This window comes from Haemorhous mexicanus, chromosome 4, assembly GCF_027477595.1.
Source record: "Haemorhous mexicanus isolate bHaeMex1 chromosome 4, bHaeMex1.pri, whole genome shotgun sequence".
NCBI classification, from domain to species: domain Eukaryota; kingdom Metazoa; phylum Chordata; class Aves; order Passeriformes; family Fringillidae; genus Haemorhous; species Haemorhous mexicanus.
This window is the reverse complement of record NC_082344.1, coordinates 34,520,714-34,547,899: the sequence shown is the minus strand read 5'-3', so window position 1 is coordinate 34,547,899 and position 27,186 is coordinate 34,520,714. Positions and strand designations below refer to the sequence as shown.

Sequence of the window (27,186 nt, the reverse complement as noted above, 5' to 3'; positions counted from 1 at the left end):
ACACCATTCCTTTCAGCAAATTACAGCTTCCATTACAGAGCTGTAAGTGATCAGCTCTCCAGCAAACAGTATCATTTACTTTTTTGGTTTTTGTATAAACAAAGACTAGGGACAGAACAGAAAAATCTGAACAAGGAAGGGAACCATGCAAGACACTGCATGAAATTGCAGGCAAGTGAAACAACTCCAAACAAAGAACCTCTGAGCTAAGTATGACTCTCTCCCAATAGAAGAAACCACATAAACAACTAAAACAAATTTATACTTGATAAATGTTCACTTTTATTCAGAAACACATTGCGTACACATTTCCAGAGTCACTTAAGCAGCATATTGGGTGAACGGCAAAAATTTACTGTAGTCTTTTTAAACTTCTAGGTTTGCTACTGAGGTCTACCACTTTTTCTTTTTTACTTCTCTCAGTAGGCTTCCAAATTATTAAGGAGAGTTTTCTAACAAACAATGACTGTAAACATAATAAAACCTGCATGCCTTTTCCCCTTTGAAGTTATTAATTTGGCTATTTTTCTGCAATGAGGTAATAACTTTTTACAACCTGACAATCATGTTGTACACATGGACAGTACCTATGACTTGCTCAGGCAGTAAGTGTTTAGATGGATAAGGCATTCATTTATGATGCCTTCAATTTAAATGAACAAAACCACAGAAAATGTGGGAACAATTCACTGCATAGTCCTCATTAGTAAGCAAGAGGCTAGGAAATTAGTAAGAGTGATAGCACTGGAAATTTAGGAAATAACAGATAGATTTGGTGACAATTAAAAAAGTACTTATTTCCATAATTTTGTCTATTTGTAATGCCTCATTTTGTCAGCACTAAACAATTAATACAATCTCCCCAAAATAAACAAAAAGATTAATTCTGAATATAAAATGCCTGAACACGTGAAATAATATTTTTACGGCTTCTGCAGAGAAAATACAGTTATCAGAATTTCCACCTTGCTATTGTGCCAGTAATTTGATACAGATTTTTAAATCTCTTCTTAATGAGATGAAGAGGTTCAGAAGTATCCCAATTTGAACATGTTAATCATATTGTGCAGGAAGGTACATGCAGAGGTGATAACTGGAAGTCAGAAGAAAGAGTACACTGCATTCAACATGGTTTTCCTTCACAGCAGAAGACACCTTTTTGTGGGAAGGGCAATGCAAATGACCATCAAATAAACTTAATCCAGGCATGACTCTGCTGCACAAATCAAGGATTTAATAGCCCTGGAACAAAACCACCCAGCCCTGCTTAACCCCTGCCAGGATTGCACCACCAGAAGAAGGAGTGAGGAAGCAGACTCCCCTTTCCTCCTCTTCAAATTTATTACCACACTAATATCTGCAATTTACTACTACTCAGTGCTTTCAACTGAAGGATTAATTAGTAAAAGATATTGGAAAATGCAATAAAAAAGTCTGTCATTAACCAGACAAAGTGCTGGAAGTTTGGTGGATCACCACCAAAGGTCAGCATTTATGACCAGTCACTGTATAACAGTACCAATTATTACTTTTCTTTATTGCCCAGCAGGGAAAACTGTTCCCCAGTACCAGACAGTGCTGCCTCCCCAGCAGTGCAGAGCAGGTTACCCAGCCTCACTCACTGCACAGGACAGGCACAGCTGACAGGACAGCAGTCCCAGCGGTTTTCAAATAAAAGATGAGAGAAGGAAAAGAGAGATGGACGGAACAGGAGGTAATTTCCATCTTGAAATAAAGATTATCTTGTCTCATAATTAAATGTTATGTTGCAATTTGATTAATTCTATTTTTCAGTAAATAAACTGATTCTTCATCCACTGTATTATCTAGACAGGAAATGTTATCAGGCACAGACAAAGCTATTAGTCTGGTATTACTCAAAACATTTGCCACTCTGTGCCATATAGCTAAACCTGTTAGAAATAACTGTCAAATTTCTACTCTTTAACCTTAAAAAAAAATAAAAATCTCATTCAAGAAGCCAGTTCTTGTTTATAACATGTTTTTATACCACTTAGTGCTAAAAGCATATATATAATGAAACACCTGTTATTCTATCAGTGATTTTAAATCAGGAACATTTTTAATCTGGAAATCCAACAGCATCTGTCCAAGTGCTTTACCCTGCAAGAAAAAGATACAAACCAACATTTTATTTTGCTATCTAAATATACCATCTTTTTAAAAAAAGTTGGTTTTTTAATGGTTTCATATGAGTATTTTTCCTATAATCAGGGTGAGAATTTATTCTAAATTTCTTGAGTTTATAAGTATCCAAATCTGAATAGATTGAACAGTTTCTTCCATTTATTTGGTACCTAGTGCTAAAATAAATTCATTTGGGGTTCAATTCTATCTATTCATACATAGCATCACCTCACTTTGTGAGCAGTCTTGACTATGCTGAGATTACATGCACATGAGCATTTCTGAGTATTTCTGAGCCTATGAGCACAGCTATGTAAGCCATAGCATTGCTCAAGAGCCAATCTTCAGGTTTAGGTGTTTTAAATATTTAATAAATTTGCAAAAAAAAAATCTTACTTTCAGATTCACATAAAATCATCAACACAGAAGACCTCATATCCATCTGCTTTCGATGTTTATATACATTATTTATCAGTATTTTAACTACAGAAGGCATAGGCTAAATGAGGAATTGTCCTATAGCATGGTTCCTGTAAATACTAGGGAACAATCAGAACTGTCTAGTAAATCTGCATTTTTCAAAATGAGAAAAAAGTTTCTGATATTAAATTCTGAAATTAGTTTCCGATAAACTAATTTTGCTGATGCATCAAAAAACTGCTAGTCTTCAAATCAGTAATGCTCTTTATGATGTGCTCTCTCATTAGTACACAGCTTTTTCACCATATATTCCAAATCCACCTTCTACCTTCCTATGTTGTTTTCAAACCTTACAAAATTAAACAGACAGTATCTATTAACAGAAAATTAAAAGGAAGTGGAGTCAAACCCCAAACCTCACAGTTTCAGCCCAAAAGCTGCTTATGAAGAGACCCATAAAAGATGACTACATTAAAATGATTGCTTTGATACATGCCTGTGGGTCACTTCTTAGGGATGCTAAACCACCACCACCAAGAGAATTCTTCAGAACAAAATTTAATCCATGGATTCCTGGCAACTCGTATCTGTAAAATAAAAACTGCACATCATTTCTCAGCAGATTTTGGAAGAAACACATGTAGAAAACATCAAACAAAAACCTGCATGCAAAATTTTCATCCTTTTGATCGTAACCCACTGCCAAGTCAAGTCCAAAAGGTAACAAGAGTAACACAAGGCCTTACCTACCTTCTTGTTCCTTCCTCTTACTCCAAATTACCAGCCCTTAACAGTTTTAAAGCGGGACCATAAGGTAATCATTCTCCTCTATTCAAAAATCACCAATTTCTAATAGGGCTGTTTCTAGAGTTCTTTCTGTGAGTTAAAGTTGGTATCTGCAAGCCACAGGTTGAAGATCCAGTATGAACTCGGACAACACGATGGGCAAAAGAAAGTATTTGTATTAGCTCCTAGTTGTGATACTGAAAAGTACAATCACTTAATTCCTGGAACTCACTTTTGCTAACAAATGCTGCCAGCTAATTGGAAAGACACCCTCTTCATTCCTGAGAAACCTCTGTGAGTCACTACAACAACTCTTACGACGAACAGATAACTTAATGGCAAATTCAAATCAGAGCTTTCCTGGAGCCATGTACTTTGTTCAGATAAAACTTTATTTTAGTGTGACAGACCTACGTTTCTGTTCCATCGCCACTGTAAGCATTTTTCCATCCTTGCTTTTGACTGGTGCAGTTCCAATTTGGAAACTTCAGTAGAAGTTTGGCAAATGGCTCTGTGGTTTCCTATTGTTTCAAATTCCATAAATAGGTCTACAGTATATTTCCATTTGCCTCTCCTTGCAGTGTTTTGTCATCTTCTTTCTATTGTTGGTTTTCTTTGGTTTTGCTTTCCTCCAATATTTTCTTCATCCAAGTACCTGATAGCTTTGCCTTAATTCCATAGAAAAGAATTTAAATCAGAGTATCATCAAGCCATGAGGAATTAACAGAGAAAGATGATATCCAATTTAAATCCTGCTTCCTCCAACATCACTTATTTTGCTTTAGTCACCTACCCGCTCTTCATTTGTTTGGGACAGATTCTTTATATCTTTCCCCTAATATAGGTGCAATTTCTTGCAGCGCTCTTACACTGCTGATTTTGTCACTTTGATGTTTATCTCTTTCAGCTCCTTTTGAGCACTGTGAAAACCATGGCTGTTGCAGGTGCTCACAGCCCTGTCTGCCCTTTTATCTTGGGCAGATGACCTAAACCTCTTGTGGAAAGAGATGATTCTGCTGAGCAGTCTGGCAAACACTTCAGTTCTTGTTCTAGAAAGCAAGAAGTCATTGGAGTGTCCATGTCTGTCTCCCAGGCAAAAAGTTTTAATGAGTTCCTTCAACTTTTTCATTACCACACTCTTCTTAAGTGTTAGTATTACTAGTTGTTATTAAGAAAAAAAATTGGTGTCAGTGTTCTGTTACCCTTTCTCAAAAACTAGTTGACAGGCACCATTATCATGCTTAAAGACAAATCCACTGGGAAGTCAGGAAAGACAACGAAAATATGAATACTAAAGCAATTCTACAATAAGTTACCTACCTAATTTACTAAATTTAATACCATAATCAACTATATAGCACAAGCCCACCAAATTTTCTGAAAAACTAAATAAAAATTGCCAATCACCACATACCACGAAAGCCGGAGATCTACCAAAGCAAAGCACTACACTATGAATTTTAATCTGAAAAGCTGGCAAAGATTTCCAGGAAGCAAAGAATTTCCCAACTGGAAGAGGTCTTCTCAAGAACTAGACTGATGGAATTTTGATTCCTAATATCTCTTCTCTCAAATGAAGTGTCATGAAAATCAATCAGGAAAAACAAATCAGGAGAAAAACTGAAGAGCATATAAATGCAGAAACAAATAAGTGGAAGAACTTAATTTCACTTTCTGCAGGAATTTTGGCAGAGGAAATACGTAATACAAGTAACAAATCTTAATTTGGAACACTATCACATGGCTTATTCATTCTATTTACTTTGAGAAAAGATTTACAGTGGGGTAATCTAGCTAAAATGAGAATTACAAAATAATGTATGATGGCCACCATCTTCACTATTTTAAGGCTTGTCTGTAGCATCTGAGCATCCAAAATATTTCCACAAAGAATATAAAGTGCACAATAAAAGGAAGAAAAACCACTATAACAATTAGAATAGTCTTAAGCAGCAACAATACATTGACCAAAATGCTGGCAGGCATTCACTCAGCATAATTAAACAATTTAAGCTTAATTAACTGAGATCTAAAGGAAAAAAAAAAACTAATTGTACAACTTAAAACATTTAATTAAGAGCTGCTTTTAAAACCACAGAAAACAAATAAACCTTTCAAAGAATACTGTATCTGTGACAAAAACCAGTAAGACAAGGAATATTCACTTTTCTAGCTGAATTCCTATGCTTATGCACAATGGAGTGCCTGCTTAACTACTTTCTTTAAAGTGCTGTCCATAGTATCAGAGAAGTAAGGTCTTCTGGTGAATCTCCCATTAAAAAGCATGGAAATAATAATGACATAAAATTATTTATTGCATTTAAATCAAAGAAAAGACCTGATTCTTTTCATCACAGGAAAGCAGAAGCTAAGTCCACAGGCTTAAAGAAATGTTGGCATATGAGAGATACTGTAGAGAAATAGTTATTTTTCCTAACAAATGTATATAAGAAAAAGCCATCTAGAAGGATCAGCATCCACATTCCTTGTTCTTCAGCTGTTGGTGAAAATATTGCATAGGAAGAAATCAGCCATCAATTTTTTAATATTTCTGGGCATTGAAATGTTCTCAAAACATTACATATACCACATTTTAGAAGATGAAAATAGCAAAATCTTACAGGATAGTTTTACTGTCCTTCTTAAATGACTGACCTAGTACCACTGCACAGAAAGTTTCCTTTTCTGCATCTTCAGATACTTGGATCTGTTAAGAATGTACTCCAGCACTCTACTGTGGGGAGCAATCACCTGAGGATTGAAAGACCATCTTTTTTCTATTATTTTACCTGCAGATCTGGAAATTCATGAGTTTTCAGCGTCCTCTACCAAAATAATCCCATCTTTTCTCTGTTTAGTACACCTATTTAATGCCTCTAGTGAGAAAGCACGAAAGGCAGCTGGTTAACAGACTGTTCTGTAGTGAGTAAGAGCCATAGTTGGTATGTTTATAGCAGCAAAACTAATACATAATTTTTAACTACTTACCATTTAAATAAAGGAAATGAAGGAAAAATCAGACAGTAAGACAACTCTTTTTTTAATGACAGTTAAAACTAAAAAATAAACAAGTAATTAAAAAAGAAACTACACAATCTGAAGCACATGAGCATAATCCTTATAATCCTAAATATTTCCACAAAAGGTTTTATTCTTTTTCCCCAGTAGCTTTCCAATTCACTCACAGAGCTCCATTATCATTAAAGGAAGCCAAAACCACAAACAGATAATCTAATTAATCAAACTAATTTGGCAACATCCAAAGAGAGCAAATTTCTACTTCTATTTATGAACATGAACAGCATTAAGGAATGGCAATGAATCCATTTCTAGAGCTATCATTAGGAGGAATGACATTGTTTATTTCTTCTTGTCTCTGCTCTGTTTCTGAGGAAATTCAATTACAATTCTTAATATCACAATTTATTAGATACATAGATTTGTTAGCACCTATGAAACACGAGTGAGATCTGCACTGAGATGCTTACGAAGACAAAACCAGCACTAAAAATTCAAAGATCAGGGGTTAAAATAACTCCAAGCTCTGTCTGAGCTTTTAGCTGTACCTTTCTGACTCAAGCTTTCTGAACAAACAAAAAGACAGCCAATAGTTTATCCACTACCCATGGAAATACATAAAGGATTTTAGCAAAATCTCCTTATGTGCAGCATAACTGACTTTGTATCAAAACCTGTTTTAGAAGACTGAATGTTTTGTGGCAGTATTCAGCTTTTACTTATTTTCAAAGAGATAAAAAGGTTTAAAAATCTGTTGACTGTTTTACTGGACATCCTTAGGAGAGTGAGCTTCATCACCTCATGCTACAACAAGAGCAGTGTATGTTTCATTCAGTCCCCAGGAAGGGCCCTGAGCATCAGCCATACCACAAAAATAGAATATTACATATCTTATCTGCTGGCAGAGAATATTCTTTAGTGGGTGAGTATCACATAAAAGTGTCCTGTTTAGGATGTATTCTCTTTCAGATTTTAAGAGAAATTAGCTATGTTTTTTCTTTAAATTCTGGCTTGGTATATATGGCACAAAAGTGGGAGAGAGTGAAGTACTAGAGGGACTTCATCTAAAGTGAATGAACTTCATAAATATTAAAATGCTTTGCAGAAACAGGGACAGTATGAGGCCCATTTCTGATGGATCATCAGGTAAGTTTGGGCTGCAGACTACAGTGGCTGTGTGAATGTATTTCAGGTAGTGTTTTACAGATTTCTAACTCTCAGTTCAGCACTGGCTCAAAGGCTTGGGAAGCTTCAGTTACTAAGGCTCCTGCAGTTCCCAAATGGTGCAAAACCAGTGGAAAGATAAATTTCTCAAAGGGCACTGGAAGCTATTTCTAGTTGGTAAAGACATTCTGTACTGGAACAAAACAAAGGAACAGCCCCAACACTACTATGATAATTCTGAGAATTTAAATGCCTTCACTAAACGGATTCACAGCCTTTGTCCAGCTTTGAGAGAGGCCAAAGTTCATGTTCTTTCTCAGTGACTATGCTCAAATTGTTATTTAAAAAGGCAAAGGAAGATACCTTAAAAAACGCAAAGAAAATAAATATCATCTCACAATATTTATATTAACATATTTTAAGATAATTTCTGATACCATCATGTATCTACCATACAACTGTGGGCTGCGCAGCAAGCTACTCACCTTGTTACCAGTTCTTCTTCTGGTTTCTCATGCTCTAGAAGGTGTTGAAAGTAATTCTCCAGGGCTTGAGCAGTTAAAGTTTTCTTTAGGTATGGATAGTAGAGGGGATGCCGTGCTATCACACCTGTTAGGCATTAACTGGCATTAGATGACATAGGAACTGTTAAAACCAATTTGTATTTATCCTTTCAAAACCAATCTGAGGTCCTCCGCTTAACTGAAACTGTACGTATGGATCCCCTTTAATGAGCTCCTGAATAAAAAACACAACAGTATGACAGCTCTCCCTCTGTCAGTAGAGATGTAGGGTGGAGCATGACACCAAAGAATGCTAAGTTACCACTAAGTGACCACTGGGCTTTTTTCTGCTGCGAACAGTCCCTGCCACCAAAAAGACACCTAAAGAACAACAACATCACAACAAACAACCCACAGGCAATTCTCTTCCCTTAAATGGTTTGCAAGACTTAGATATTCAAGTAATCACAATTAACCACAACAAGGAATGATCAGTGACCAAAGGTTTGGTCCTTGCCCCACCTCTTGCACGGGATCTTGATGTAAGTATGACAAATTGCAATTACATTTTTACTGCTGTAAATATGCTTGATAAGCTTCAGCTAATTTTATGCTGAAGCTGAGGTTCCAGAGCAGGATCAGGAAAACAGCTTTGTATCACTGTGACCTTTCTATCTGGACTTAAATTAGAGGTTAAGTTTGTTGTTGTTAGTGTTGTTCCTTAGAAAAGTAGCAGTGTCTTTGTATCTGAAGCAGTCTATTATATATACATCATTCATGACTTGGCAATGCTACACTGCAACAGTGGTCAATCATGGAGAAAGAAAAAGAAAAAATAGGAAAAAGAAAAAAAAAAATCAACATTGCTTCATTCTTGAACCCAAAAAAAATAGTTTCACAAACAAGGACAAGAAAACTATATTCCTGAATACAAATGAAGAAAATTCATCAGTTTTAGCATGACAGCTAATAGCAAATCAAATCCCAAACGCACCTTTAATTCATACTGAGCTTTGAACACCACACGCTCTCATCTTCCAACAAGTAAGAGAGCCAATTGTTGCATGCAGAAGTAAGGAATAGAAGGAATTATTAAACAATGCAAGAAGCAGCACAATAAATGCAAAGAGACTGCACACTGAAATATACCATTTGCATTAGCAATATAATAAAAACATTCTTGTACATATGAGAACAACTTTAGTATTTCCTAATACTGTCAATGTTTTAGCCACAGACATGTTACAAAATTAATGTATGAAAATAATATACAAGATCAGACAACCAAGAAATTATATTATTGGTAACATACCTACATGAAGGACCAGCAACTGATGTGTAAAAGAAACTTTAAAAAGGCATTTCTTAACTTCTGGGAGCTCAACTTTCCAACCCTAAACAAAAACCTCTCTTTTTAGTATGACATGCTAGTATTTTTTCTTAGTACCTCAGATCACAACAGCTGCTTATCAGAAGACTACAGATATTTCATTAGTAAATCCATATTCAATACATATTCTCATTTGTTTCAGCACAATTAAAAAAAGGTCAGGTGATGTTTAAACAAATTAGGACTAGCACTTGATATGTAACTCCTATGTGAAAATGTTACATCACTTCAGAAAGCAAAAGAAAGAAAAATACCTATGTTTGCAGAATTGCCTTTGTCTCCACTTCTAGTATAGGCAAGATCTTCTAAGCGGTAAGTATGTGGACCACTTGGCAGATCTGTACAACATAAAAATGAATTCATTTTAATGGTGCTACAAATAATTGTACATTTTGAAGGAATAACTGTCAGTTGAAGTGCACGTCTTTTGCACTGTTTGCAGTACTCTGAAAACATTTCCAATCCTCCTTCTCACAGGAGCACCTACAGAAAAAGAGACAAGACAGGGGGGCCAACATTAGGAAGCTGATCCCTCCTGCTCCATCTCCCAAATCCCTTTTACTTTTTTACAGCCAAATGCTGTACCAGGCATGCCCTCTTCCATGACCCCTCAATATGACTTCTATCTTGGCCTTAGCAATGCAGGACCTCTGAAAGAAAGATAGCAGCTGCTTGTCTTTTCCTGACTAGCCAGTAACTTTTGTCCCCTTAAGACACAGATCCCTGCCTCCAGTGCAGGAGGAAAATACCTGCAGTTGCTCCTGGCCTGATTGATCAGATTTACAGAATTATCTGCTAATGCCTGTAGAAAAGAGTAACAAATTCCTTTTCAAGACAACGCATCTCTCACTTGCATTTACACTATACAGCTTCTTATCCAGCTGTACAGAAGAAATCGAAGATTTCTTTTTCAAGTTACTAGTTTTGTAAATATCTTAGTATTAGATTTAAAAATGTATGCTTTCTAGGAAGCCAGTCTTGATTTTCTAACTTGTCGATGTCTGAGTATTGGATGTTCAAGAACATGGAGGTTGTTGCACTTCACTGAATGAAGCTGATATGAAATATTTTATCCATCTATGTATCAAAAAAAAGCGAACCCAGTCCTGTCCAAATCCAGAAATTTACTATTGTGAGATTCACACAGTATACACCTGAGGTTACATAGCACAGAACTCTTGCAATTGTTGATGATGAGTAGTAGGCTGTCACCATCTACCTCCTGTTCTCTAAAGTGAGAGATGATGTACCCGCTTTGCTAATGAGTTTGAGGTATTCATTGATCACAGCATAACACTGAAACTTGAAGCATGGGCTATATCCAAGCTTTAGGCAGAAAAAAATCAAGTAATTTTCAGTCAGTTTTGCTTCTGATCCAACTTTCCTATGGCCGTATGAACTCTCCTGGACTCCTTGGCTTTTCAACCTCACCATCAACAACAGACTGACCTCCATTCCTGACTCACAGTAAACTCATCCCTCAGTCCTTCTCTCCTCTGTCCCCTTCCTGTCTTTTTTTCCATCCTTCTGGACACAAGTGGCAGTTTTCCCCCTCTCTCTGCTCCTTGGACACCAGCAGGGGGAATATGGAGGGCAGGGAAGTGACAGCCTTCCTGTGTTGTGGCAGCTTCTGGTGCAACTGCTGATGGCAGCCAGAAGCAGCAAGTCACAAATGTCCTGAATTTAAAAGAATTAAAACAAGGTCTTGTAATTCAATTATGCTTAACTAACTTCAAGTTGCAAGGCACAGTGCAATGTGAAAATACACCAGTCTGTCCTATTTGTACTATTATTGCTTCTGCTGAGAATACCAAACTATTTGGGTTGATTTTTATTTTTCCTTTTTAAATTTTGTTTTAATTTTAGGGAGTAGGAGACCAAGTATTAAAGATCTTATGCTCCAAATGCTGGCCTGAGGCATCACTTAGAGCACAGTGCACCTACTACACAGGCACGAGTAGATATGTAGTCTGTGAACTGCATCAGGTGATCAGGTAAACCCAGCCCTAGCCTAATTATCCTTACCTTCAACTCCTTCCTGCCCACAGAAAATTGCTAAATTGCTGAGAAAGACTGAGCCAGGTGAGCCAGGCTGACCTGGGTAGGAGAGAAGCTATGTCCAACTACTGGCTGCAGTTTTCACTGACCCTGTCTGTGGCAGTGGCAACTGACAGATCCCCCAAGTCCATTTGGAGATATACTGGATAACAAAAATGCCTTAGCATGACATGACACATAATTTGTACAGTGTATCTGTGTTTGGTTGAAGGAGATCAGTCAGCATTCACAAGAGGAGCCCTGCTGGCACATGTGAGTGGCAATAACAAGGAAAATATAATGAAGAACTAGGGGCTCTCCACAGCAACCTCTCCTACTGGCACACTTGCATCAGAAAATCTTCCCACAATCTGCCCAAACAACTTACCAGCACTGAACTGCTTTTATTAAAACCTAGAGTTTTATAATATATACTGGGTCACTGTAAAAGGTGAGCTGAAAGAGTGATTACAGTTTGGTCTGGCACATCAGCTCCTCAGTGGTAGAAACTCACAGTAAAATGAAATTTGAAGAAGTTAAAGCATACGGTGAAAAAGAGGAACACAGCAGGTTTGTTTTGAGCTTGAAGCTCACAGTCTTTTCCACATTCACCTGCAAGCAGAAATGTGCCATGAAATGTGGCAGAAAATATTTAAGGGTGTATTTATTTAATTGGGGAATATTATTTGTGATTAAACATCTCCATTGAGAGCGGATCTGAAAGTCCACCTAAAGCTCATTGCTCGTTTTGGACAAGACTACCACACTTCATACGCTAGAGAAATCACATTCATTTTAGTAATTTCATTCAATATACAATTCAAGACAAAATATGGTGCTTTATTAAAGGCTGAAATTCGACAATATCTAAATTGCATAAGCTACAGAATCTTTTCTCCATCAGATGTTTTACACAGTCTCTGACAATCTCCCTTTAAACAAAACCAGTTCAAGTCAGTGTTTCTGGTATTCTCATTTATTATTACCCTAATTGATTTATCTTTCATGATCTGTTTATCAGAAAATTGTTTTCATTTAATAAACATCTTAAACAAATCTACAAAAGAATTCCCTTCAAAGCTAGGGAAAATGGTAAATACAAATTCCACCCTCCCAGAAGCACATCTAGCACATATTTTAAATCCATTTTCACATATTTCTCTTATCTATTCAACGACAACTAACAGTCCCTCACCCTTGAGATAACCATGAAACTAAGAAAAATACTTTCCTCTCTAAATGCTTACAGAAAATGCTTTAGCAGAAGCTATTCCTTTTACAGTCTAACCCATTTGTCTTTCTCATCCATGCTGTCCTACATTAAGCCACAGAAGTAGGTAAGTATTTAGTCACATGCAGAAAACGTTTATATTAACAACCAAGGGCAAAAGTTTAGAGATGCTTGTCAGGGGAAACAACCGGACAAGTTCTGCTGTCTCTCTCTGGGGTTTTGCCTGAACGAAAGCCTGAAGAATTCAGTAGTTAACTGCTGGTGTCAGGCACCTCTGAAAGTTTTCCCAAGTTATAAAAAGACAGTAGGGAGTCCAACAGTTTTTTGCTTCTCCCATATTTAGCACTATAGTCACCTCAAAAAAAACCCAAACCCAGGACTTTTGCTAACCCTTTCATTAAACAAAACAATGACTTCCTATTCCTTAACTTGCACAGTCTGATGGTGTATACCATCAGACCACGCTTCCCTCCTGAGAACTCCCAGGGAGCTGAGAGATGCTGGTGAGACATCAGATTTCCAACAGATGTAAGAGCCAAAACCTACTTAAGACTTCAAATTGTTTCCACACAGCATAAATCATTCTATTGAAGAGATGTTTGAATAGGTGGGGAAAATAATCACATGCACGGCAATCAGGCATCCACTATCAGTGGCTTTCAAATGGCAATAAACACAAAGTCATGTATGTATTTCGAAATTTCTCTATGTGATACAAACATTCCCTACTAGCTCATATTAGTTGTTACACTGTTCTACTGCTAGCTTTGAGAAAACACTGCCCCACCTTTATCTGGAATCCAGAGTAAATCTTAACATATAAATGCCTTAAGAGCATTAATTTTTTAAGTATACACAGACTTTAATACCTGAATTACTCTTTCACCATCAGTATTATTTTCAGAAATTTTTCTAACTTGCAATTTTTAGGTAGAGTCACCTGATTGAGATTTTCAAATACCTAGCCACAGCTTTAAATTAATTCTCTCAGTTCTCCGGTGAGCAGAAATAAGATAATGAAAACTGTTCGGACCAAAAGGGAATGATGGAGCATGCTGTACTTTAAGAAATACTGTATATAGTTCAGCCATTAGAAATAACAAAAATTTTCAGGTGTCCAGCACTCTCAATAATTGCTTGTATGAGCAACTCTGACTTAACACTTCCTTTTCATTGCAGACATCCTGACCTGCTCCATTCAGCTCACTGGTTAGCCCTTCTCAAGGCTCTTTTCTTTCTCAGAGAATTTGGTTAGACAAGTCTAGCAGCAACACAGCAACTATCACATGGGATTATGAGAAACCCAGTATGGTTTCTTTTAAAGTCACCAGTACCCTTGTTGATTTTGTGAAGGCTGCTATATGGAACAGGAGGGAATTTTAATTATCTAAGAGCTGTGAGTCTGTAAGTCATTCTGTTAGTCTGTCCTCTATTCTCAACGCTATTTTGATGTAAGATAAACCAAAGTATTCCCAGGATTCACAAAAACTAACGTTACAGTGTACTTTGAAATCACATTTCAATTTCAAGTCAGCTTTACATGATCTTCAGTTGTGTTTAAGGCTTAGAGGTTTTTAATAAAAATTTACTTGCATACTTGTTAATAGTCTCAAATAATGCATGACACTTCCAAGAAAACAGTTTGTTTTGCAACCGCCATAAAAATGTATCACATAAGGAGGCAAAATTTATTTCACAGACCAAATCCAACACAATTTACCTGGACAAAGATAGCAAATGATAAATTCACAAGTACAAAGATGAACATACCTTTCAATTCACTGCTAATCTTGGGTAGATCAAACGAAACCACCTCATCTGATGTAAATGTGAGATCCTCCTCAAATATCTCAACATGCTGCCCATTTAAAAATAGGTTGATCTGTACAAAGAACACAGATTTTCAAACAGTGAAATCAGAAATCCATTACAATGTGAATAAATAAAGTATATTCCTAATTAAGTACTGATCTAGTAGATTTCTAGTAATAGCTTTACGGACAAGGCTCCATTGCTCCCTTTTGAAAGGCGACAAAACAATAATTATTCATTATAAACCTAAAAGAAATCTTTGCTTAGAGAAAAAAATGGTATTAAAAACCCCAAAGGAATTATTCATCCAGTTTGGTATTTTTTAAAGGAAGGCAAATCTCTTTCCATCTCACTCTATATACTGCAACACTGCAGTATATGGAACTTTGTGTCACAACTCTTGACAGCTGAATCCCAAAACTTGAACGTTTCCATCTTTTCCATGATGCAACCCCCTTCTCTTCTTAATGATACTGTCTGTATTGTAGGGAAACTTCTCTCTGCATTCTGTGTTCATCTTCAAATATATTTTGCAAAAGCTGCTAAAAAAATACATCAGTACAGGAATTTTGGGCTTGGTTGTTGCTCAGTAGAAACACTTAGACTAGACTCTAAGTCAAGGACTTTTCTGTTTCCCATGCTCTGCCAGCAAGCAGGTGCACAGAGAGCTGGGAGGGAGCATGGCCAGGACAGCTGACCTGAACTGGAACTGGCCAGAGGGATATTCCACACCAAAGAGCATCATGCCCAGTACATAAATGGGAAGAGTTGGGAGTTGGCTGGGAGCTGCTGAGCTCTGCTGAGGCACAGGCTGGGCATTGGTCGGTGGGTGGAGGGACACTACAGGGCATCACTTGTCTTTCTTGGGTTTTATTCCCCTCTTATTTTTTGCCACCTCCCTTTTTTAAAAATACCAACAACTACTGCTTTGTTATAATTATTAAACTGTTCTTATCTCAACTTGCGTAGTGTAAATTTCACCATTTTCCCAATTCTTCTCCCTATTATACTGGGGAAGAAGGAAGTGAAAGTGGCTGAGTGGCACTTAATTGCCAGCTGGGAATAAACCCTGACAGGCCTTTTTCATGCCCAGCATGGGGCTTAATGGGTTGAGGTAACAACAGATCTGACTAGCATATGTTAGAACAAATTTCTTACAAGCATTCGTTGTATTAGTTTAATAGCCACTGGCCACAATGACTTATTTGCTCACCAAGTTGATGTGTTTGTTCCTTAAGTTCAATTATGTACCACCTTACTTGCAGTATGTGCTCTCTGTTAGGAGGTTTATCACCCATGGAAACTGGGCTGAGGTTATCAAGCTGTACTTTGTAACACTGGCTAATTATATGATATAATTACTGTTTGTGAATCTAATCTGGTATTTGCACTCAGCATTGCTGTCATCCCTGTACTTGGGAGTCATCTATCAGCAACCATTGATAATTATACCTTTTACCTTTTTTCTCTGGAAACTCAGACCATGGAGGGGACACACTTCCTTTATTCTTCCCCTTATCCTCCAGGCTAATTACAATAGATCTTGAGATTTTTATACATCCTGGGATGCTCAAAGTAGCATGTTCCTATCATTATGTCTTCACAGAATCAATTAGATTGGGAAAGACCTCTGAGATCATCAAGTCCAACCTATGATCCAACACCACCATGTCAAGTAAACCTAAGTGCCACATCAAGTCTTTCCTTAAAACACCTCCAGGTATGGTGACTCCACCTCCTCTCAGGTAGTTGTGGTGTGTGATAAGGTCTCCCCTGAACCTCCTATTCCCCAGGCTAAACAACCACAGCTCCCTCAGCTTGCTTCTCGTGAGATCATTCACTAGCTTTGCCAGCTTCTCTGAACGTGCTCCAGCACCTCAAAGTCCTTCCTAAACTGAGGGGCCCAGAACTGGACACATAACTCGAGATGTGGCCTCACCAGTGCTGCATACAGGGGAATGACCACTGCCCTGGTCCTGCCGGCCACACTCTGGTTGACACAGGACAGGATGCCATTGGCCTTCCTGGGCACACTGTTGCCTCACATCTTGTGAATGTGTTCCAGGTCTTGTTTAAACAGCTGTTTAGACTATTTCTCAGAGATCAGTCCTGCAGAGAAAGACTTGGGGATGATGGTTGATGGAAAACTCAACCCATCAGTGTACGTTTACAGCCCTGAAAGTCAACCAAATACTGAGCTGCATCAAAAGGAGTGTGGCCAGTCAGCTGCAGGAGGTGATTCTCCCCCTCCACTCTGCTCTTGTGACACCCCACCTGGAGCATTGTGTACAGTGATGGTGTCCCCAAAATATGAAGGACACAGACCTGCTGGAGCAAGTCCAGAGGAGACCGTGAGCTTCATAAAAGGACAGGAGCACCTTCCCTACAGACTGAGGGAGCCTGGAGAAGAGAAGGTTGTGGGAGACCTCATAGCAGCCTACCAGTATCTGAAGGGGCCTACATGGAAGCTCTTTGTCAAGAACTGTAGTGACAGGACAAGGGTAATGGGTACAAATTGAAAAAGGGGAAATTTAGGTTAGATATTAGGAGGAAATTTTTCACTGTGGGGGTGGTGAAACACTGGAACAAACTGCCCAGGGAAGTTAGGGTTGTTCCATCCCTGGAGGTGTTCAAAGCCTGGTTAAGGCCTTGAACAACCTGGTCTAGTGGGAGGTATCCCTGCTATGGCAGTGAAGTCTGGACTAGATGATCCAAAGGAAAGGTATCCCGTCAAGGAAAATGCTGTATGTCATCCACATAAGAGCACTGCAATGCAGGGAAGTATCCAGTTCTTTAAAGAATTAGCCATGCTAGAAATGATTTATCGTGACCTAACTAATGTGCAGATTAGTCAGGTGAGATCCAGCTGAAGCCCAATTCCCGTGACCCACAGGACAGCAATTTGTGTGCAGCACATCATCACTGTATCCCAAGTGATTGGCAGCAATGACCTGGAGAGGCACAGAGGCCCCAACCGTGGATCAAGTGGCTCAACACCTCCAACAACACAGGGAAAAAAAAAAATTCTTGCTCCCCGATATATATATATATATATGGACCAGTATCTCAGCTTTTAACAGGAACCATCCTTTTGATCAAGAGGAAGGATGTATAAAGTACACACACAGCAGGCTACCCTTCAGTTCTACCCGTGGGACCACTGACAGGACATGAAGAAGTGGGATGGAAGTGAATAACGGCATTCATTTCATCTGTATTGGAGGACTCCCGGTATGAAAGATTCAGACATAATCAAGTTAAACTTCCAGAACAAAACAATATAAATGAACTTAGCTGCAGCAGTTATTAGTGCTCAGTTGTCAGCAAATGCAAAATAACTCTACTCAGCACTCTTTCTTAAGATTGTCCGTAAATAATAACTAATAGTGACTTGCCTTCAGTAGGTTTGCTGCAATTTCTCCCTATGTAAAAGTTTTACTTTCAAAGCACCCATGGAAAACAACTACTATTTGAACTGTAAAATCAGTACAATTGCATAAAAGCAGTGGAAACAACAAACAAGACGTTGAATCCAAAATGACACCCAGAAAGGTGTTACCTAACACAAAAGAAAAGAACCCACTGTGGCAATGTTAACATAACTCATAATCTGCTTATGGATTTTTTTTTAGTTTTAGGTCAAATGCTGATCTAGAGTAACTAGACTCTTTGTAACTGAACTTCTAATTTAGAAAATCAGTTCATTCATACCATGCTCACTCTGTAATCTCTTGCTGGACGATAGTTTTTAAAACACAGCTAGAATTTTGAAAAAAGGACTTGAATCACACCCCATTATAATCCTCAATATTACTGCAGGACAAGAGTGATAGATAGGACACATTGCATTTTGCTGACAGCATAGCAGTGCCCCTATCAGATTACAAAGAGCAAGGATTTTGATTTTCTGTATTGAAAAGAGTAAATGAGACACTGCTTTCCTCCCTTGTTAACAGTAACCTTCCTAGGTTACTGTTTAATCTCAACAGCATTTTACCAAGTCTGGAACATGGTGCTAATTAAGTTAATACTGAATTTGAACAACACATTGGTAGACTAAACTTCCATAAAGATAATAATTTCACACTAAACTTGGCAAAGACAAGCCATTTGTATAAGGCAAAATGTAAGTGATGATAAAAGTAAGTAATTCAACTTTAGACAACAAGAAAGGTGGGTTTTTTTTTTAATGTTTTTCCACTGTGAAGAGTTTGTAATTAACTTAGATTTAATAACTAAATGGAATCTTCTGTATCAAGTTGTAAAATTAAGATATTTTCCTTTAATGAAGAATACTACTTAAAGAAGAGGGCTTGGTTGTGCTAAGCACTGTATGAACGTTAAAGAAGGAAACCATAAGAGTCCCTTTCTGATCATGTTGTTTTATTTGTCCCCCCTTGCCGACTGTTTCACTTGCTGCCTGGGCGCCCAAAGCTTCCCAGAGCCAACCTAAGCTGAAGCCTGCTCACCTGTGACCTGTTAGGCCACAATACCTGTGGCCTAACACAGACCAACATTCCAGCCTTTGGCCAGTTTCTTGCCAGTGGATGGCTGAGAAGGCTCTTACTGAGTATTAGGATGCCTTGGCATGACAGGGATACAATAGTTTACAAGCTACTTGAAAAAGAAGGGCATATATTGTTTTGTCTGCAGTTTCCAAAGGATAAACTCAATACCTGACAGCACTCAGAAGAACAGAGACAATGTTTATAAATCCAAACACTTTAGGGTTTCAGCAAAAGCAATTTCTTCAAGTTTATCTTGTTTATCTTGAAAACTTTGAACTAGACAGGGGTACATGCATCACAGAAAAGAAGCAGGCTCTAGATGAACATGTGATCTTACAGTCATGTCTCACCTACAGCTGCCTAGACATCTCAACTGTAAATTCTTGGACTGAAAGAGACTATTGCTATGAACTGAACAGGGCCACAGAGTCACAGGTTCCTCCACCACAGCACAATAGTAGGACAGCCTTTCATAATTTGACAATTTTTGTAACACAGGCAAGAACAGAAATTACTACTTCTATTTTTACAGATAGGTTATTAACCTGTTCAATCAGAGAAAATACAATGATTTCAGTATAAATTTCCAGTAGTACACACAAAATACAGCAGTCCCCAAAAACTCAGAAGATGTATCCAAGTTCAGAAGAATAATGTTCCACTCTCTGAACACCCAACTGACTACTCTTTAAATTAGAGACTCCACTAAGCTCCAAAGAAGTCTAAAATTTTCTTAAGCACTCTTTGCAAATGCAGTAAAAATAATTCAAACCTACAATTCCAGGAACCTGAAAAGAGAAGCTCAGTTTTGATGTAAGATATTACAAAATTCGCAATAATTAAAATGGAAGGTTGACAAGTTCAACTGTTGCAAAACATTCTGTGTGAGTAACATGAGTCTCTCAGGAAATATTTTTTAATCAAAGTCACCAGACTACTTTGCAGTTTTATTACTGAAAGTCACCAAAAAATACCAGAATCAGCAGGATTTTTCAAATTACTTCCAAGAGAACAGAACTCAGACTTTAAGCAGGTCTTACCTGAACATTGCTTTTGGGATAATAGAAGAAAAATGGCTTCAAAACCGGAGACCTAGACACACAAAACAACAAGCACAAATGCATTTACCTCGAAATTAATGAAACTTGCACATCATACACCTTTGGACTATTCATACACCAAACACATGGGAAATTAAATCCATTCAACCATGACTAGCAATGGTTTGTCAACCAACTCTGGGAAGCCTGAGAAGCATAAAAACTCCTTAAATTCCATTATTAAGAATAATAATGGAATAATAATAATAATTATTATTATTAAGTTTAAAAAACTGAAGAAAATTTTACTGAGGGGAAGTAGCCAAAACAGCAAAAATATTTTCTTGACAAAGGATGTGCTTCTTGACACTGAAGTCTACTACACTGTCAGTAGCCCCACTGTACTAGGCTAGCTACACAGGGCTACTGGAAATACAGCCACAGTTCTTCTCCCATCTTCATGTGCAGTATTGGCTAAATGACAGGAAAGTTTTAGATGAATAAGCATGAAAAGGTGAGAATATAAATCACCACAACATTTTAGCCATATCTAGAAAGAAAGTGAATCAAGCCAAGTTTTCTTTCTAAACATGCTCAATATTGCTATGTTCAGCTCAGTCATGAAATGGTTTCATGCTAAAATTTTGTGGGATGTTCTGGCATTTGACCTTCTTTTCTAGGTGAAGTGAACTCATGCAAATGTAAATTTGGCAGGCCCATATTCCCAACTACCAGCTACAAGAGAAAACTGGCCCAGAAATTTGCATGTATTAATGTGGTTGAGCTACTGCCTTGCCACAAAGTCACATTTCAAGTTTTCCCTACAGCTCATTAAGCAAAGCCATTGCTATGAGCTGATCAGAAACCTACATAACTCACATTTAACTCAGACTTTTACTATTTGCATGCATCATATAGCACTATTATCTTGTTATCAGTTATTAAGCACAGTGACACAAAGATTTAGTTGCTTCTGTGGTTGCTGTCCCAAGCTGGGGAAGCTTGTGACAGTGACTGGTAGGAATCATCACACATTACAAAAAGTTAATGGTCAGGAGTTAACTTACACTCTGGGGCGCCCTCCAACAATTCCAGTGAGGCCAGGGGCTAAAAAAGGAAATTAAATTCACAAAAGAATGGTTAAAGCCCTCTTCAAAACATCAGAGATTGCAGCTCACCATAGCTTGAATTGATCCATTTTTATTAAATGCAGGGAAATCTCTAGAAAATTACATACATTCTCATAAATTAACAAAACTGAACATTTTATACAAGTTAAAAGGCAAAACATGTAACTGTCAATTTTAACCAAAAAAAAGTGCAAAGTGTGAACTAAATCTTTAGAATCTTCCAAATACTTAGTATACAAATGCCAGTGACATAACACATTTGATAGAAAAAGAACTTGGCCTTAGTTTTTTTGTCATTCCTGTTTTATTTACTTTCAAAAAGAACAGAGAAACAATTCTGATGGATCATGGTTTCTTTTAGTATTTAATATGACTTTGCTTGTGCAGATTAACTGTTAAATTTGAATCTCTCTCTCCAGCCTTTAAACTAACTTGTTTTTTTTAAGGTGCTGGGTATTGCAGATCCCATTCTCTCTCTGTGGTACAGAGGCAATTCAGGGGTTTAAGGCACTAGCACGAGCCCAGATCTGTGGTAAGTCAGCCCTGTATTATCAGGTTGCCAGGCTCTATCATTAAATCCATCTGCCCAGCTCAGTATTTCTGAAAGAAACAGTTCTGCTCTCCTCATCCTGAGCATAGCTTCTCACCCTTCTGTCTGGCACGGACAGCAGGAACACCTGATGCATCAGAGCTCCAAACAGTATTGCAGAGGAAAAAACCAGGAAAATGCATACATTACATCAGCCTAGGAATTAATTAACTATGTTAAGCAGTCCCTTTAAAAGAAGTGCTGTGGAAAGCTGCCCACATGGTGTATTTGGCCAAATTAATTATGGCTAAAAAGGGCTTCACACTTTCTGCATGTGTGAATGCCCTCAGTTAGTGCTCCAAGCAAGCTAAAAGCCAGGTAACTGAGCTGTTGTGATACTAAAGCTAACAGTAATGAGCTCTACTCCACATCAAGCTGCTCTAGCTTGGATTCAGTGCCTTGTCAATGTGGACACATACTAGTGGCAGCAGAGATTACACAGCCTTGCCATACTCATGCTCATCAGAAGCAACTTCCCAAAAAATGTCTATGATGTTTTATAGTACACGCAAAAAAAAAAAAGCCTTCAAAAGAAACAGCATCACAAATAACCACCTCCCTGCTCACTACGCACTGCTAAAAAGAAATGTGGCAGTGGATAGAAAACAAAAGAATCCTTTACGTAAGTATTACACAATTTTAAATGATCCAGTGAGGTTTCAGCCCTATATATCTTACCTGTGCAATCATTCAAGCAGAACTGCCACTCAGCAACAAAACCAGCTGCCGAGATTTTATTGAATTATGTGCCTAGTTTGTTTATTTAGGTTGCTGGGGAAGGAGGGTGGATATGGTAAGGTCATGTTGAAAATGCAGGTCCATAAAGCTAGTTAAATTATCTGTGGATTGTCATATGGGTCACTTCCTGCTAGGCAGCTGAACTGCTCATTAAGGACACCAGATTTTGCTCCAACATCAATTTCAACTTCCTGAAATCTTTTAAAGAAAGCTCTTCATTCACTTGCTTTCACACAAGGGATCTTGACTTCTACAACAAAACAGTTCTCAACACAGACAAGAAAACAATCCATGTAAAAGCAACAATTGCTCACACCTGGAGGCTAGGATAACCTTCTTCTGTTGGTCTTTCAGAAGTTCATGAGCACAAGCTACTGTAACAGCATATCTGTCTTTGGAGGTACTACAGATATCCCTGCAACTGCAGAGCAAAGCTACACCAACACCCCCGGTGCAACGCTACTAAGTTCTATGCTATGATTATTGTTCATGTAAATATAAATATGATGGAAGCAATTTTAGGTCAAATTTAATTTTTATCTATATGAAATTCCTAGTTAGGCTTCAAGCAGAGAAGTCAAAGCAAATCTTCAATTACTGATTGTAAGCCACAACCAGTTTGTTAATTCTGTAAACAGCACAAGAGCACTATACCTCACCTCAACCCAGGTCTCGGATTCCTTTTATATTTCTCCAGTAAACCAAAAGAAGGCAATGGAAGGTGTAGTACAACCAAGTAATAGTGAACTTGTCAGTGTGGTCAGACCTACCTTCTGTTAATTAAATTATGATCTCCTTGGATCAACTCTGTCCCAAGAAAACTTCTTATAAAAATATCTTCTCATGCTCTAATTCATGCTTACGTTGCATTGCTTGCTTAAATAGCTGTACAGATGCTCTCCCTCCTTTCTGGAAGGCTTATCTTTATCTCCAATGACACAAACAATTTGTCCTACTTGCAGAGAATATCAATCAGTCTCAAATGCAGTCTCAAATCGCTAAGATTCTCAGCTAAATTGAAGCTCTTGATCTTACTTTCCCAGAAACTTCACATGACCATTTTTTGTCATCAGAGCTCCATCCCTTAGTGCCTCAAGGAAGATAAAAGTACTCTGCTATCACTGAACCTCTTGAACAAGTTGCTTCATACTTCAAGCCAATGAACTCACTACCACTCTCTGACAGCTTCTGTGCCTCAGAATGCCATAAAGCTGATGCCCTGCAAAATGGAATGATGACCTTCAGATGGAGACCTTCCTTTCAATGCATCTATATCCTGCTCATCTGTAGGTACAGTGTCTGGGGTCAAACTGAGTATCACAACACCTATTTTGATTCAAGTGTTTGATCCAAAAGCCTTCTATTTTCTCACAGTGGCTGGGGACCAAGCCTAAAAAACTACAAATTCTCCAGGGGGCTGGCAAACCAATACGTACTGGGAATTACACCACTGGGATTCCACTGTTTTTATTAACTCCCAAATATATTACATAATTGGAAAAACTTAAGGCAGTAAGAATGGTAAACCTACTCCTTTTTAGGTGACTAAGCTCTGGCATGGGTCTCTTCCTTGAGATTCTGTGTTTAATGGTTTAAATCTACACTGAATCTATTAAATAAATATATTATTAGTTAGAAAGTGCTTTTCTTTGATTAATCTGCACAATTCTCCATACAGTCTTATCCTGTCTTTTCATTTTATGACTCCTTCCTCTAGTCTACTTTATGTCTTACTCATTTTCAGCCCAATTATCTTACGAAAAACCAAACCATCATCCTCTGGGTACACACGTACATATAAGAATTATTTGTCAGGTTTTCTTCCTTTGTCCTTTGTTCATGATTCTTTCAGCACACCTGCGGACTCCCACATTTTGGGTACAATAGCAAATTTGATCCAAATCTAAAGGATGAAGAGGAATCTCAAGAATACCAAAGCATACTAACACCCCATGTCTAGCACTCCCCTGTGAGCAGAGATGTAGGAACAGATATCCATGTATTACAAGGTAAAGCCCAATCAGGATACACAACAGCTTGACTATTTCTGGTTTCCCATATATGTTTTATCTCTCCAGCTGCCTCTTAATCTTTTTTATTTTCTCACCCTGTAAAACCCTTCTGCGCATGGACTTGCAAATACAAATTCTTCTAAAATTCACATAGGATGTGCTGGAAAAGAAAGCAAATTTCTGATAAATTTCATGAGCAGAGGTAGCAGGCAAACTGAAGAGTACTCGGGAAAACTAATGTTGCTCTCAGCTGGGGCAATCCAGGGAATGGATCCAGTGATAACCAGCCCTGATAAAAGATGCATAAAATCAGCTCAAATAAGCACCTATTTCAATATGTAGAACCACCCTGTTCTAATACACTATAATCTATGTCATATATACCACACCCTGTGAAATGCCCCACAGCATAAAAAACCCTGGTTGGTTCTTGCAATCAACCTATGAGATGCAAATTTCCAGCAAAACAAGCCTCATTCCTTCCAGCTCTCATTATTCACCATTAGATTTACAAATGGCAGAAGAGCTGGCTTTGCCTCCTTAATATTCCCTCTATCCTATTCCAATCCTACTTGAATGGTCACACCTAATTTTGGATAATTACTTATTATTCTTTAATCTACTTCTGTCAAAAAAAAAAAAAAAGCTTCTGTAGAATTCCATATATTTTTCAACAAAATAAACCATTATGCAACATACAAAGGATGCTAGACTGCAGGAAGCATTTTGTAAAATATTTTGCAGTAAAAAAGCATGAAAATGCTCCAACTACTTGAAATCTAAAAAGCTTTAAGCACTTTAAGTTTAATAAAACTTAAGGGCTTTTTTTCAAAGTTTCACAGAATTTCAAGATACAGCAATGTCTCTTGCTGAACAGCTTCCAGCTTTTGACCTTAATACTTCCAGTGATTGAATTAGCTGAGCCAATAGGTTATTACTGTATTTACTGCATATTCTAAGGAATGAAGCACGTTTTTATATATAAAACCAGACAAAGTAGTCCACTTGTCAAGCATTTTTTTAAGTGATCTCACCAGAGAAATCTGAAATCTCAGGTTTTATACTCAGCAGTTCTTACAATATGATTGAGCACCAGTATAAAATGCATACAACCTTTTTTTACAGGGGTCAATTCTACGTTCTTAATTATTCTATGTATGTCCTCTGAAAACAGCAGATAAACTATCTTCTGCACTATTATTCTCAAAAAAACAGGGACTGCAGTAAACTGCTACAACAAGGACATTTCTAGAAGTATCTTCCAACACACTCAGGACATCAGTCAAAATATTTACATATACTCAAGCACTTTAAAATCTCAAGTTGTATTAACCAGCTGTCATCTTGGTGTCAAACTCCGGTCATTTTAATGTGAAATAAGGGTCAGCACATGATTTCAGCTATTAGTAAAACATTTCTTAGCTACTGAACCCCAGTTAAACTATAAATGCCAGATTCCCACAGTAAGGCTCTTCTTGAGCCTCTTCTATACTGCATTTCACTCAGAATAAAATATCTGAATTAAAGAAGACAACTTAAAGACATTAAATCAACAGAAATTATTTAAATTTCTAACCATTTGGCTGACTGGACTGTACATAATAAAGAGATTTTCACTGAGTAACACAAACCAGGTATGGGTTTGCTAGCTTTCATGAAGTGAAGGTGAACTTCTATGGACTGAATGTTGCAGAACTGCACTGAACTCCCATAGTTTACCACAGATTTAAAAATCTGAGTGTATGTGTTTAGGAATCTCACTTTACAGAATAGGAAAAAGCAGTGAAGACCCCACTATTAGGACTGAACTGTACAGACAGATTGGAAGTTGTTTTTTTTTTTCAGGAGACCAGCATGCACAAAGCCAAGCAAACTTGCTGCTTGCTGATAAAAAAAAAATCCTGGCTATTATCAACTTTCAGACTATTGAGGACTAAACAGAAAGAATAATTGTATCAATTAAAAGGTTAAACTCAAGTATTAATTGCAAAAAAAAATATTAAAAGATGGGATAAGGTGTGTTTGGCCTTTTTTTTAAAATAGTATGTATCCCTTTAAGTTCATCAGAGCAGCACAATCCAAATGAAAACTGATTAAGCATTTGAACTTGTGAACTAAATACCACACTCAACAGAAGTTTACAGTAAATGTCTTCCATTCCAAACAGAAAATAAACAACAAATCACTCTCCAACATGGCATGTCTATATACACTAAGTTCAAATTCTTCTCTGGGCTTAAGAGTCTCCTCTGCAGTTTTAATAATACTTAAAAACAATTTCTGTGAAAGTATGCTAATGTGTCCTGCTGGATCTTACAATGGGAATTTAAAAAGAATTAGGAAAAAAAGTCAGGGAATAACAATGAAAATCTCAGTCATTCATTGTTGACTAGAGAAGCTTCTTAATAAATGCAACATCTCAAATTCCCTCTTGCAGGTCTAACTCCTTGTATATATTGCATAGCACAAACACGGGTTTCAGTCCATTTCAACATATAGACAGCATTCCTTCTTTTTATGCAGAGGATGCAATTTCATAAGAAATTGGGAATTTCAGATTGGCACAATGCCTTTAGATCGTTGTCCTTCTACTAGTGTGGAGGGGAGGGGTGAGGAATCACAATTTAAGCACTCTTAAATTGATCAGAAGCCATGCAATG

The 27,186-nt window shown here is 37.6% G+C and overlaps 1 protein-coding gene across 3 annotated transcripts in view; it reads right to left on the bottom strand.

Annotated features, from left to right (window-relative positions):
• Positions 1-258: 258 nt before the first annotated feature.
• Positions 259-27,186, bottom strand: part of LOC132326371 (uncharacterized) — a 57,473-nt gene continuing 30,545 nt past the window's right edge. For 2 of the 3 annotated variants that reach the window (XM_059844428.1, XM_059844429.1), the window contains exons 14-20: positions 21,125-21,164; positions 20,058-20,109; positions 14,468-14,579; positions 9,684-9,767; positions 8,022-8,145; positions 3,065-3,155; positions 259-2,124 (exon numbers count right to left, since the gene is read on the bottom strand). In XM_059844428.1, the coding sequence (XP_059700411.1) occupies positions 2,050-2,124; positions 3,065-3,155; positions 8,022-8,145; positions 9,684-9,767; positions 14,468-14,579; positions 20,058-20,109; positions 21,125-21,164 (578 nt within the window). In that variant the 3' untranslated portion in view covers positions 259-2,049. Of the gene's footprint in view, positions 2,125-3,064; positions 3,156-8,015; positions 8,146-9,033; positions 9,074-9,683; positions 9,768-14,467; positions 14,580-20,057; positions 20,110-21,124; positions 21,165-27,186 lie in introns of those variants that run through there. The other variant, XM_059844430.1, reaches the window with a different exon arrangement.